The sequence below is a fragment of the Brachycentrus maculatus genome, unplaced genomic scaffold (assembly GCF_059751285.1).
Source record: "Brachycentrus maculatus isolate JH-2025_06_01 unplaced genomic scaffold, ASM5975128v1 h1tg000285l, whole genome shotgun sequence".
In the NCBI taxonomy this organism is placed as follows: domain Eukaryota; kingdom Metazoa; phylum Arthropoda; class Insecta; order Trichoptera; family Brachycentridae; genus Brachycentrus; species Brachycentrus maculatus.
The window spans coordinates 1,722,401-1,738,750 of NW_028281036.1; the positions used below are offsets into that span (position 1 = coordinate 1,722,401).

The 16,350-nt window shown below is 30.9% G+C and overlaps 1 protein-coding gene across 1 annotated transcript in view; it reads right to left on the minus strand.

The window, feature by feature from the left end:
* The window catches only part of LOC148305156 (uncharacterized), a 131,343-nt gene that overhangs the window by 77,957 nt on the left and 37,036 nt on the right, over window positions 1-16,350 (minus strand). The window contains exon 2 of the mRNA XM_088267229.1: window positions 6,248-6,960. Within this exon, the coding sequence (XP_088123355.1) occupies window positions 6,248-6,375 (128 nt within the window). The 5' untranslated portion in view covers window positions 6,376-6,960. The remainder of the gene's footprint in view (window positions 1-6,247; window positions 6,961-16,350) is intronic.

The window sequence follows — 16,350 nt, forward strand, 5'->3', positions numbered from 1 at the left end:
TTGGTAATAAATAATTTCAATCAATATTTTAGGATAAATATAAGCAAACGGGTGTAATTTAAAAAAATATTATTTAAAAGGGTTATAGACAGTGATCAATATTTTTTTTGTTTAAAAAATATTATTCCGATAGTATAATATTAAAATTGTTATACTATCGTATAATAAAAAAAAAGACTTGACCACTTTCAAGTATTTAACCCTTTGGACGCGTAAATTTGTAAAAATGTAAATAAAAAAATAAAAAACCTAAATTGTAATGCGCCCTTAGGCGATTTTTCAAGAAAACGTCGCTATATAAATTGACCATATCGGAGTCATACAGGAGAAAGTGACCAAGTGCATTTTTTTACCTAAACGTGATCATTGACTATTTGATATCTTACTAACCTAATATTGCCCTGAAAAAAATCCCAAAGCGATTTCAAACTTGGAATTATAATATATTGACTTGTTAAAAATGACGAACTGCATCGATGTTTATTTTCTTGCCAAGCAAAAGTGACTTAAATGGCCCTCCTGAATATTTTACGTTTTGTTAGTTGGTTACTTTCTCCTGTACAACTAGGATATTATTCATTACCAAGTTCAATAATTAAATTGTAATAATAATTCAATAAATAAAAAGACATTGCGACTTGTCTACAAATAAGGATGCTACAATGTATGAATGACCACGCGGAACATCCGTATAATGAATTATATTAATCCGTTATTTGCTCATTATACTATCGTATAAGGATAAATATTCATGGGAAATTCTTTTCCTCAGTTAATAATATTTGCATAATGAGAGAATTTAATTACAAATCGGTTTACCCTCCAATGTGAAAAAATATTTTAAATATTGTTTTATAATACGCAAATTAATGTTAACATATAAAGATATAGTTTTCTTCCGCACAGGAAATAACATTGAGGAATAAAATAGATAATTTTACGATTAAAATCATAGTTAAAATATCGATTTAAATAAGATTGATTTTACAACATTTGTAGTGTGTGATATACTTGTTCACAAATCTGGGTTTTCGACACTTAATATAGAGATATTTTTACATGTAAAATGTAAAAATACAAACGTGTCAAAATAAATCCCAAAAGAAGAAAACCCAGCTTTGTGAACAAGTATTTGGACGCACTCAAAACGCTGTGAATAAAAAAAACTGTTTAAATTATAAGCTACATAAAAAGTTAAAAATCATGTTTGCAGGTTTTGAGTAATGTGGTGTTCACAATCATGGATAGAATGGTGAATTTTTCACGTGTGTAAAGTTATCACTTAACTAGCATTTGACAGGTCGTAAGCCCTGTAAATACCCAGACTTACATATTCGTATTCATCTTTGTTGAGATGTCAAAATGTAGGTTGATTGACCGTAAACTTATAATGTCAATATTGCCTTTTTTTAAAAATCACTATCTGTAAATTTAATATAGGTATACTTATGGGTGGGTATACTTACTATATAGGTATACGTCCGCCTCCGTAGTGTAATGGTCAGCACGCTCGGCTACCGTTCTGGAGGTCCCGGGTTCGATTCCCAAGTGATTTTTTCACTGTAATATTTATTTAATATTACCATGGACTGGTACCTGAAGCGGAGGGCTGATCACCTTTCCTTCATAAGTAAAACGATCATGATAACACTGCGTTTATAAGACACAGTGCCCTATGCACCATTGGGGTGCGGATAAGGGTTTTATTATTATTTATTTTTTATTATACTTATGTACATAGTTATACATTTATTTATTTATTGATCATCTCATGATAAATTTTCCAAAACTTCTCAATTTACTACTATTTTACATCCCGATCTACATTAATTTCTTCAAAAAACCATTGAATTTTGTCAAAAGTCACCAGCAAATCACTTTCCTAGCAGACATTAAACACCTTTATTACTAGCTCCTGCAGGTCTTCTCTGCTATTGGCAAGAAATATATTAATTTAACTTCTTAATTTACTACTATTTTATTATACATCCAGATCTACATTGATTTCTTTAAAACACCCTTGAATTTTGTCACAATTCAATTTTGTCAGCAAATCACTTTCCTTGCACACATTAAACAACTTTATTACTAGCTTCTGCAGGTCTTCTCTGCTATCGGCAAGAAATATATTAATCTTAGATATGTATTTTAAAAGATACCCATCTAACAAGATTCATTCAACTTCCTTCATAGCGGAACAAGCAATAACATTAAAAATATATTAATAATACATAATAAAACCCTTATCCGCACCCCAATGGTGCATAGGGCAGTGTATCATATTAACGCAGTGTTATCTTGATCGTTTACACATGAAGGAAAGGTGATCAGCCCTCCGCTTTAGGTACCAGTCCATGGTAATATTGAATTAATATTACAGTGAAAAAATCACTTATATTTATTTTACCCCCCTTGGGAATCGAACCCGGGACCTCCAGAACGGTAGCCGAGCGTGCTGACCATTACACTACGGAGGCGGACAAAAATATATTAAGGAAGAAATAAAATACAAACGACTTGTTTTAATTAACAAAAATCAAACAATAATCCTAAAATATATTGAAAAAAAATAGTTTTAAATATGTTTTATTACATATTTAGGTTTTAAATTGCGAATTTGCAGGATGTTGTCTTCTGACCTTTAAAAACGAAGGACAAGTTTGTGAAAAGTATGATTTCTGATTTAATTTGAAGAACACACTTGGGGAAATGTAAATAGTATATATTTCAATGTGTTTGTAGTTTGTTTTGCCAAAAATTAATTGACCTTCCTAAATAATATAATACAGAATACGTCCTTTTGTAAATTTTAAATGGTTTAAGGTCCAGTTGTCAATAGCCCGAAACTAAATTTTCTTAAAACCCATGTAACATTCAACGTTTTTTTTTTGCTTGAAGTTCCGTTTTTATATAGTGAAAGTAAATTTTTCTTTGAAATAAATACACAAGTTATATGGTTTTGAAAAGAAAAGAGTTATTGAAAGGTAAGGAGTTAAATTTTTTTTTCATTATATATTCTAAAAAATCCAAATCCAATATAAATTCTAAAAAATTAAAAATTATCATACATTTCTACTATTTTTAATTTGACAATGATTATGAAGCTTTTGTCCGCCTCTGTAGTGTAATGGTCAGCACGCTCGGCTACCGTTCTAGAGGTCCCGGGTTCGATTCCCAAGGGGGGTAAAATAAATATAAGTGATTTTTTCACTGTAATATTTATTCAATACTACCCTGGACTGGTACCTGAAGCGGAGGGCTGATCACCTTTCCTTCATATGTAAACGATCAAGATAACACTGCGTTTATATGACGCAGTGCCCTATGCACCATTGGGGTGCGGATAAGGGATTTATTATTATATTATTATGAAGCAATGAAATATATTTAAAAAATCTTCGAAACAATGCAATTGAAAATGCTTAGTGACAGTAGCTGTCAAGAAGCACGCCGTCTGCTATGACGTACTACTGCTATGAATACTTAGTATTGCGTGTGCAGCGGTACATTAAATAGATGGCGCTGCCATTGCGGTAAAAAAATGTATGTAAAAACATGTTTTTACCTATGATAATATATATATACCATAAGAACACGCGCGTGCTCGAATGCATCAGTGTGTCAAAATTTCAAAGCAATCCGTGAATCACTTAGGAGATTTAAGATTTTAAACAAACACACATTTACATTTTTATTCATACCGATATACATACTTACCATGCATGTATTTAATAAAAAAAATACTATTTTTTATTCTCACAAATATGGCATTTATATCCTAATAGGACATTCTTAGTAATATTCTAGAATGAAGAATGTTGTTACCTTAAATAGTGATGTGAATGACTTTAGTGCTGGTGTTTTTTTTACATAAGTATTTATTTTACTTCCTGGTGTAGCAAATAAAAAAGTTTTATTAATATATAAGTATAATACATACATTTATGTCTAGCATATGAGGGATGTGAGGATAAGTTTATCCTACATAATAATTTAACAATAAAATAATAATAAAAGATCTAGTATCTAAATAATAATAAAAAAAACACTGTATAAATACATCAAAAGTCAATAAATATTTCTAGTAGCACGACTTATACTGATAACATTTTTTTTCTTTGTAAGTATTCAATAAATATTTAAGAACTATTAAAATAATAAATCCCTTATCCGCACCCCAATGGTGCATAGGGCACTGCTTCATATGAACACAGTGTTATCTTGATCGTTTTCACACGAAGGAAAGGTGATCAGCCCTCCGCTTCAGATACCAGTCCAGGGTAATATTGAATAAATATTACAGTGAAAAAATCACTTATATTTATTTGACCCCCCTGGGAATCAAACCCGGGACCTCCAGAACGGTAGCCGAGCGTGCTGACCATTACACTACAGAGGCGGACTATTAGTTTCATTAAAAAATATACTTATATATTTTTTTATTACCTTACGTCCAAGTGACTCTGAATCTAGCTACGGCTCATGCAACACAGCTTATCACGGCCCTACTCAGGCTTCAACTTTTTAAGTTTTATAGCCTATGCTTACTTGTGAGTGGATTTACTCTTTCTGCTTAAAGTTACTATAATTTCATGTAATTCATGAGTCTATTTATTTATTTATTTATTTATCTATTTATTTATTAAAATTCTAGGCAAAAAGCCTCGCGGCAAAAGAACAAAAATGTGTAATTTCATTATTGTATGCTTTACCAATAAAATAAAGAAAGATGTGCCATTTGGTTTGGGGGTGTGGATCTAATGAATGATAAACACAGGTAAAATACGACTGAATATGCGAATGTTGGACGTAGAAGCCGAAAAAGATCGAATAACAAATTGGGTTTAAAACATTTCAAGTGTGTCTAAATACTGAACAAATCTGGATTATCTCCAATTAAAAGTTATTTTTTATATTATTTTGACATCTCAACATAGATGAAGAAGAATATGGAAGTTTGGGCATTTACATGGCTTGGGCAACCATCATAGGCTGGTTTAAGGCGATTATCGATGACGGTCGTAAGCCCTGTAAATGCCAAGACTTCCAAATTCTTCTTCATCTATATTGAGATGTCAAAATAATGGAAAAAATCAATCATAATTGGAGGTAATCCAGATTTGTGAAGTATTTGGACACACTTAAAATGTTGTACACCCCGTTTGTTATTTGTTAGGCTGGTTTAAGACGATTATCTATTACGGTCGTAAGCCCTGTAAATGCCCAGACTTCAATACTCTTCTTCATCTTTGTTGAGGTGACCAGTGCACGCATAAGTATGTCATATATTCAATATTTGACCTTTCATGATATTACATTATACGGTGGACCAAAGATTAAAATGTTTATTTATTTAAATATAATATATTAATCAACATTTTGCAGTGTAAACAGTTATATAGTACACGAAAGTAAATACATACATTTATAATTTCACAGAATGACAAGGCATTTTAATATATGTATGGTTGTTTTCATAATATGAGTTATTATTGAGAATAATATAATAACATACTATATTAATAATATTAAATATTTCAATATTACTTTGAAACAGTGTCTGAAAGACTGATGTAAGCCTTCAGTGTGATTAACGATCAAGATAACACTGTATCGATCGATACTATGCATTATTGAAGATATATTGAAGAATATGTAGTTGAGTATCATAATTCAATCATTTTTTGACATCACAACAAAGATGAAGAAGTATATGGAAGTCTGGGCATTTACGGGGATTACGACCGTCATAGGCTGGTTTAAGTAATCATTTGTAACGTGTAACATTCTTTTTTTAAATATACTAAATATTTTTCAAATGGAGAAAAAAATTAAGGTTTTACCTAAAAATATCTGTTGCACAGTAAAAAGTTCAATAAGTGGCTTGATATTTATTTTTAATACATTATATTATATTTTTAAACTTTAAAAACAATCTTCTGAAAAAAAAGTTTTTTGATAAATGACGTTGTTGAAAGGAGTGAGCGATATATGAAATATATTATAAAAATGTATAAAAACTACGATTCTACCTACATACAAAAAAAAATCAGTCCAAAAAATCAAAATGTATGTATGGTAAACACATTTTTTAATTTTTTAAAATAGAATAATAATGTTTTGTGTTTAGTTTCTTAGCTGCGATCTTTGAAGTTTTAGGCAGGTACCTGGTTTTCTACAAGGGTGCTTACCATTGTAGACAATAAGAGGTTGGGTAAATAGAAACGGGATCGTAAAAGGAACTCACCTATTAGATATGGTCCTCAAAGACGGTCTTAGGATAAAAACGAGAAGCGCCAGTCCGTTAGCTCCTAAGGAAATTAGCATCAGCAGGCCTACGAACACTTCACCACTCCATTGCAAATACGAGGCCATTTTGCCTCACACAACACTATTTAAAAACAGTCCCAACACTATATCAAAACAAAAGATTTCGAACGATTCATTGTTTGAAAAATTGCGGGCTCAATTTGAATTTAACGAACATTTCACAAACGTCAAGTCAAACGTATTTTGAACTAGTTTTTTTGTGAAGAGAGCACGATTCAACTAATATTATGAAATATATCACTTGAACTGATATTCACCGTAAGTAATTATTGACAAATTCACTGACATTTCATTCATCTAGTTCTATTATAGGCTAGAATGTATTGCACCGCTCCGCTATGTCTTCACAAAATTACATCAGACGAGCAACGGCGCTGGATTTTATCACTGAAAATCGTGAAAAGTCTAGTTCTAGCGATGTTCACTGCCATTTTGTCGATTATTTGGCGAACCATCTTGATGTTTTGCGAAAGAAACTCCGATGGAACAATGAAGAGATTGCCGCGCGAACGAGTTAGTGACGGATCGACGTACAGAGCGATAGCGTCCACCTCTGACTGCTGCCAGCGGGCGACTGGCCGATGTCCGACGGCGCTTTTTAACTGAATGCGGATTTTGAAGCGGGATCTCCTGAGACAGAAAGGGAAGGCGATAAAATATTTGAAATCAAAACGTTCCACAGGGGTTTGAAATAAAACAAGAATTTTGATAAAAGTTAACAAGAATTTTCAAATCATTTTTGAACGATCATTAGTTTATTCAAAATATAACGTATTATAATAATAAAATAAATAATATACCTACATTATATTTATTTTAATCGAGGAAGTGCGTAAATTTGGTTGTTTATTTCATTTTTAATTATATGCAATACATACAAATTTAAACAAATATAGCATTTTCATAACACTGAAGCATTTATTATGTATTTAAAAAAAATGTAAGGAGATGTAAATATATGTAAGTATAGGATGTTAAATGAAGTGTAAATATTAGTTTATAGAAATGTAATATAAGATAACTGAAGAATAAAATATATGTCAAGTGCTAGTGTAAAATTAATGACGATAAGCCAAATATGTTATAAAATAAAAATCAAATCGTGTCAGCTGGGGAATCAATCACTAAACCCTATACTATAAGTCCACGACACTTTCGCGAAATCATAATAAAATTAAGAAAGGTGTGTTGAGATGGTTTGGGTATGTAAAGCAAATGTGAGAAGAGAGGATAGTTAAAAAATATAATGAGGCGAATATGGTTGATAGTAGAAGCAGAGGAAGGCCGAGAAAAACTTGGCATGATCAATAATTTTATATACTTAAAACCATCAAGTCAGGAGTTGGAATAATCATCGTGTATGTATGAAAAGATGTTGAAATGTGGAAGAGGTGAAAATTGTATGGAAATACAGATTGGTATGGCATTTTATTCTCTCTGTTCCCCTTTTTTTATCACAAATATTTCTCTGAATTTACATACATAAAAATAAAGAACGAATGGTGTTGAAAATAAAATTAAAGTGAATTGGAGTTTTTTTGTGACCCATGGATTCAATGGTTGTTTCATCGAGTTGACATTATTTACCATAGAAACATAACCTTAAACCAGTGAGCTAGAATCTTAAACATATAAATTCTAAAAATAAATATTGTTTGAACGTAGTATGTTTATCGTGAAATTGTTCAATTTTTGATATATTTTAAGATTCGTGTTCTGAAGAAAGCGTTAAAATAAACGCCATGAGATTTTCATTATCATTGTTAATTAATTATGGATTTGGCGAATTTTCATTTGCATTAACTCGTACTGTTAGCAATTTTAGTTGCTGTTGATTTTTAACGTCCAATTGCTTCCGAAATCAATCCAAGGGCTTTTGCAGCACCGTTTATCATGGCCCTACTCAACTCCAAAGTTTTATAGCCTATTCGTACTTGTGAGTGGACTTACTCTTAAATTACTTTGATTTCATACAATTAATGGTTGCAAATTTTAGTCAAAAAACAGTTTTATTCCCCTGCTCTTAATAACCTGAGAAAACTAGACTGCATGAGACAAATGTACGATTTCAACGCTGCACGAAAGAGACACAAGCAAAATAATATCGGAAGAAAGAGACGCAGCTATTCAACTCCACTGAAATGGACAGAGACAACACAAAGTTCAAGTTAAAAGAGCTCTTTGAATGCCAATTAGATAACTCGTTCCATTTTAAAATTGAATTGCGCTTCGCGGGAAAATTGAATGTTGCGATAAACCATGGATAAACCCGCCATAACAGGTTTTTTCTTTGATTTGCATGTGCGTAACATCTGTGGATGCGTTACCTGAACTTTGTGTTAGGTACCTACCCTCGCGGACTGACCATGTGGAAAATGGGTAAGTCTTCTGAATGAACAATTTGCCCCTTAAATAATCAATTATTGATTATTGTTACTAACAGCTCATATTTTAAATCTTTGTGTGCATGTCCACGATGTATTTATGTTACAATATTTTGTTTGTTTGGAAAAAGCTTGTCAAGTCACCTACACAAGTGAATTAAAATTTACAACCTTTTGAGTGTGTCCACATACATGTTCACAAATGTGGATTTTCTCAACCAACATTAGTAAGTTATGTTTACATTTTAACCTTTCAACATAGATGAAGAAGAATATGAAAGAAGATTTCGACTCCTGACCCGGCGCTTTGAATTATTTGACATACCTACCTGATCATCCTCTCGGTCTTCCTCTGCTCCTTTTGCAGTTCTTTCCTCACTCATTTACAATCTCAATACGCCTTTCTTAATTTTTTCGATAATGCTTATCTCAGCTTTGCATACTTTCCATATTTCACCGTTCGAACATCTATCATACATAATTTTTCCGCACATTCGTCTGAGGGATCGCATCTCGAGTGCATTCAGTCTACTTTCACCCTTCTTTTACTCCATGTCCATGCTTCATTCCTATACATTAGGGTTGGAATCAGGAATCCGCTGTGTACTCCCAGTTTAGCTTTCATTGACAGATTTTTTAAATGAAAATAGTAGGTACTTTAATTTCTGTGACTATGTTTAATTTTCTGAGTTTGGTACATAAAACTTTTTTTGTGTAATTTTTACATTTAACTTTATTTGTTACCTCAGGAATAATTTGTAAATAAATAAGGACCTTCATTATTGTTGTTGATGTTTTTATGAGAAATAAAAACCCCACAAGGATTTGAAGGCATTTACTTTGGGATAATCCAAATAAAAAAAACAAACCCGTTTTAAACGTAAACAAACTACCGCTTATTTCAGGTTGTGTTTGGTTATATAATTTCATTTCGGTAATTTTTTTAGTCACCTATTGAGATGTTATCTTATATAAATACGTTATAAATCAAAATTTGACAAACAATACAAAAACATTTTTTAAAGAAAATAACATAGAAGTAATAGAAGAAGAAGAATATGGAAATCAGTACTATGAACGACATGCCCTTACGATTCGTCCGCCTCCGTAGTGTAATCGTCAACACCGTCGGCTACCTTACTGGAGGTCCCAGGTTCGATTCCCTGGGGGGGGAGGTCAAATAAAGAAATGTGATTTTTTCACTCTAATATTGATTTTTTCACTCTAATATTTATTCAATATTACCCTGGACTGGTACCTGAAGCGGAGGGCTGATCACCTTTCCTTCGTGTGTTAACGATCGAGATAACACTGCGATTATGTGATGCAGTGATATATATATATATATATATATATATATATATATATATATATATATATATATATATATATATATATATATATATATATATATATATATATATATATATATATATATATATATATATATATATATATATATATATATATATATATATATATATATATATATATATATATATATATATATATATATATATATATATATATATATATATATATATATATATATATATATATATATATATATATATATATATATATATATATATATATATATATATATATATATATATATATATATATATATATATATATATCCGCAACCAAATGGTGCATAGGGCACTGCATCATATAAACGCAGTGTTATTTTGATCATTAAAATACGAAGGAAAGGTGAGTAGTCCTCCGCTTCAGGTACCAGTCCAGGGTAATTTTGAATAAATATTAGAGTGTTAATGTCACTTATATTTATTTGATACCCCTGGGAACCGAACACGGGAGCTCCAATACGGTAGCAAGGCGTGGTGACCATTACACTACGGAGTATAAAACAAAAGTTAAATCCAGTCAGTCTTGCCATGATGAAATGTCAAACAATACTGAATAAAATTACCATGACCACATGACTTAAGGTGAATGAAAGTCTACTGATTTTTTTAAAATTTGACCCCCCTACGAACCGAACCCGGGACCCCCAGTATGGTAGCCGAGCGTGCTGACCATTACACTAAGGAGGCGGAAAAAAATGTGCATATAATAAATAGTAAATGCTGACCAATTCAATGCACCAATGGTATTAGTAACAATGTAATATGATTTGCTGACCGAAACACGGAATTACTGACATAAATATCGACTATTAAAAATGGTTCGAAGCGGAAAATCCTTGGAAGCATCGTAAGATCAGCAGAACATACTTGATTTTGTGATATTATGCCTCGTTTTATGCATAATGAATATTTTATTTGTGCGCTATTGAAATATTATGTAACACTAATGGTTTCGAGATGTTAAAAACATGTTATTATGGCGTAGTGTAAAATTGTTTGAGCCAGTAAGGCGCAAGGTCGCAAGTTCGATTCCGTGAGAGAACGAACACCGGAGAGTTTAGTGTTTACAGTAAGCTGGGCCACCGCTGTATGAAGATTTAAAAAAAAAACTTTTACTCGGTAAATGTGTCGGGTTGTGGTCCCGTGGTTAGTGTCGCGGACTCTTAAGTCAGAGTTTCTCGGTTCGAAATCACTCTACCACAATTTGATACCTATTTCTAATAATGAGTCGCTATAGTATGAAATTGAAATATTTGTGGAAATAATAAAAACACAAATATTTCTCTTTTTTAAAAAATAAATATACACTAAACTCTCAATATAATGAACCACTTTTTAATAAACTTCGGATATGACTGACAAAAAATCTGGTAATTGCAAAAAAACGAATTAGCAATGTCTTGTAGATAATGTACAATTTATAGTCGGATAATTTTTGAATACTGAGAAATGCCGGAAAACATGATTTTTAGTTTTTTAGGTAGCTTATAACTTGACCAGTTTTCAGAATTTCATAGCATTTTTAAAAAGGTTTTTAAACAACCTGTATGCACTACAAGTATGCATTTAAGTCATATCTATAACGTAGATTTTATTCTGCCAATTAAAGAAATGGATTTAAAATTGAGCCATTATTTAACAATTTGTTCGTAAGTATGGAGTTGTAATCGCGTTCGCTGTAACTGTTGCTTGATTACTATTAAGAAAAATAAGTAACTAACTAACACGCCGCTTCCGCAGGAGTAGTCAGAGAGAACTGAACGCCATACCACTCAAACTTTGCAAAAATCTGTTTTTAGGGATCAACCTTATTCATTTATTGACTATACTCATCCACTGTAATTTTTAAGGCATATAAACTAAATATGTCATAAATCTTTCTACGTACATAGTAGGCAAAAATAATTTTCTAAGGCAACTAATAAATAAAATTAAACATTAAGTATATAATTTTTTTATAATCATCCTTCTTATTTGACCTACTGATATTTACGTTTTAAAAAGTTTATTCACTTTTACGTTTTTATTGAGATATCGCTCACTCCTTTCAAGAGCGTCATAAATCAAAGAACTGATTTTTCAGGAGAACGTTTTTAAAGTTCAAAAATAAATATCAAGCCACTTATTGAACTTTTTACTGTGTAACAGATCTTTTTAGGTAAAACCTAAAGGCTTTTTCTCCATTTCAAAAACATTAGGTTTACTAAAAAAATAATTAAACAACACCTTTTCTTCAAAATGCAAAAACAACACATTTGCCCTGTAGCGGTTAAATATTAAGTTTAAAATATGCCTCTTTTACTGGGAAATTGTACATTTTCTGGGCATTCCGAAAACATGCACAACTAAAAAATTACGATTTTTGATTTATGACGTTCTTGAAAGGAGTGAGCGATATGTGGTAATTAAAAATTTTCATGACCTTCTTTTAAAAAAATAATAATGAGAATTTAGAAATAGAACTGCTTTAAGTATCTCCTTTGTGGTTTGTGGCATACAAAATGGCTTCCTTTATCTTTTTTATTAATTTACAATTTGCATACGTACATCACAGGTTAGGTTAAGTTAGGTCAAGATGGTCGTCGTTTTATAAAACGCATTGTGTCTTTCATTTGATGTCCATCAACCGATGTGAATGACAAGCTACAGTGTGTTTAATAAGGATTAATTGTTATTTTTTGACATCTCATAAAGATGAAGAAGAATATGGATGTCTGGGCATTTACGGGGCTGACGACCGACATAGGCTAGTTTAAGTGATCACTTTACAAACATAAAAAAGTAAAGTGATCACTTAAACCAGCCTTTGACGATCGTCAGCCCCGTGAATGCTTAGACCGTATTCTTCTTCATCTTTGATAAAATGTTAAAAAATAATATAAAAAACTCCTTTAATTGGAGATAATCAAGATTTGTGAAAAAGTATTTGGACAAACTCAGAATGTTGTAAAAGAATTAACTGTTTTTAATTAATGTTTTACTTAGTAAATACCACTTTTTCTTAAAATCTACTGTGACACGTGTTTCGATGCATTCCGCAATGATACGGAATGCATCGAAATGCATTGCGCAGATGCATGAACGTGGAAGAGGCGAAGAATGTTTGCAAAAACAAAGTGGTGTGGCGTTCTATTCTCTCTACCTATCCCTGCAACGAAGTGGCATAATGGTTGATGAGTTAATCAAAACATCATTTTACCGCACATTTTTCAGAGAGATCGCTTTTTCTGTTTCTCTATTTTTGTTGTTGTATGGAATTTTCGTTACTAGGTCAAATATTAAAAGAATTATATATGGATAGCTTGTTTGATACGAATATCATTATCGGTGGGATTAAATACAAAAATTATAAAGTCACTGGTCATATCGCACACTCCTTTCAAGAACGTCATAAATCAAAAATCGTCAATTTTCAGTTGTGTATGTTTTCGGAATGCCCAGAAAATGTACTTTATCCCAGCAAAAGCGGCATATTTTTAACATAATATTTACCCGCTACAGGGCAGGAAGTGTTGTTTTTGCATAATTTTGAAGAAAAGGTATAATGAAATAATTTTTTGAAATATACTAAATATTTTTCAAATGGAGAAAAAACCTTCAGGTTTACCTAAAAAGATCTGTTACACAGTAAAAAGTTCAGTAAGTGGCTTGAATTTATTTTTATTACATTTTATTATATTTCAAAACTTTAAAAACGTTCTACTGAAAAATCAAGTTTTTTGATACATGACGTTCTCGAAAGGAGTGAGCGACATGGACAATGAAACGTGTTAAATAGTGCAAATTCAAAGTAGGTACCTCAATGTAAATTATTTAAAATGACAGTAAACGAATTATGTAAATATCCCAGTTAAATTTTCAACCTGTTTCGATTGTTTTCCTCATTATTCAATTTAAATAGGAGTTTCCCAGGATTATGTATTTATTCAAAGTGAAAAGTCCGAGGAATGTAAACAATGGCACATAAATTACAAATATTCAATTGTATTTAGAATTCTATGCACATCATTCATTTATTGGATATTTTTCGTATTTTTGATTAATTTATTTATGTATTACTTTTAACAATGCATTCATCTATAGTATCATTTTTTTCTCATCAAAGATGAAGAAGAAAATGGAAGTCTGAGCAACTGATTATTATTGACAACCACACAACTCGAATTTTCCGTAACTCCTTTAATTGGAGATAATCCAGATTTGTGAACAAGTATTTGGACACACTCAAAATGTTGTAAATACATTTACACACACACATATATATATATATAATATATATATATATATATTATATATATATATATTATATATATATATATATATATATATATATATATATTATATATATATATATATATATATATATATATAATATATATATATCCATATACCATCTATATATATATATATATATATATATATATATATATATATATATATATATTATATATATATATATATTATATAATATATATATATATATATATATATATATTTATATATATATATATATATATATATATATATATATATATATATATATATACCATATATACATACATATATATTTGGATAAACGAATCACTAAGCAAAACCCTTGACGAGACGTTCATATTCATTACAAAAAATATAATTAAAATTACAAGTGATAAAACATAAACTAAAGTTATATAAACACAAACTATGTAAATTTTATTTCTTGAATGATTTTCGCAGACACTTAGTGGCACAATTTTACATTTAGGATTTTTTTACGGAGTGTGTGGAAGTTTTTGGTAAGGGAATGTAATTAATTATTAGTATTTTAATGTTTTAGAATGAAATAAACCCTGATGATGATAAAGTTCTTGACAAAACCGGTAGATTAGTGTATTATAATAAAAAAGAGGTTAAAACAAAGTTGATTAATTTTATAAAGTACATAAATATTAATCCGCATCTAATCTAAAGGGGCTGAATACCTTTCTTTCATGTGTAAACGATCAACATGACAATGTGTTTATATTATGCAGTGCCCTATGCACCATTGGGGTGCGGATAAGGGTTTGAAGAAGAATAATTTATTTACAACGTTTTGCGAGAAAACTTTGTTAATAAAATTGTAAAAATGTTGTATGTTCTATTCAGTCTTTGCGTGTTTTCCTACGAATATTTTTCCTCAAAATTTTGATCCGATTTCCCGGGATGTCATATTTTTGATGTTCTACTGTATAACTATTTTCTGTAAAGTAAGTCCATTAGAGATTTCTCATGAATGCGTTGGTAATGCATCAAACAAGCCATCTTTGAACAAGTGTCATTTTTTATAGTTCTGACGTCATTATGCTGATAGTCTTCATGAAAAATATTACTGAGAATTGTAAATGGTAGCCATTTATAATTCCGGACAAAACTGACATTTACCTACGAGTACTCGGCTCGTGGACTCCATTTTCGGGTTTAAAACACACACACACTTCCCAACTTATAGTCTTTGTTATACTGTTGGTGTCAGCTCTTCTCGTCCTTAGCTTGAAGGTCCTTATATCATATACCATATCACCTAGGGCATGGATTCGAATAACATACGTTATCTTTCTGTGGCATCAATATATTTTTTAGTCTACCTCTAAATGTCTTTCGAGAAAAATGCATGGCGATCGCCTGGTTGATAATATGTTCAATTTCTCTATGTCCTATGTGCCCATACCATCTCAATTGCCTTTCCTCTACCTTACTCTTGATGCCAGTTACACCTGTATGCCAGTCACGAATGCGTGAACTCTTTATTTTGTTTATAATTTATATTTGAAGCAATAACTTTGTTATTTTCCATTTTATAGTTAAAATGTAACTTTGTTTCAAAATCACTATAAATATTTCCTAATAACTTAATTATAATGTCTACCGGTTTGAAGCTAACCGCTTCTTTATCAAGACTGATCAATACTCCTACTGATCAAGACTGATTAATAATCAGTCTTGATAAAGAAGCGGTTAGCTTCGAAACCGGCAGACATTATAATTAAGTTATAATAAAGTATTAATAGTGATTTTAAAACAAAGTAACATTTTAATTTTATCTTTATTTTGTCTCTGAGATACACTCCAGCTAACCATATAAGCATTCGCATTGCAGCATTTTCTAGTTGCCATAGTAGGTGTTATACATCGCCCAGTATTAGGAGCCATAGAGGAGTGCGGGTCTGACCATTATTTGGTAGACTTTTCTCTTTAGCTGGCATTTTTGGATCAAAAACGACTCTCGGAAGCTCGAAACTTCA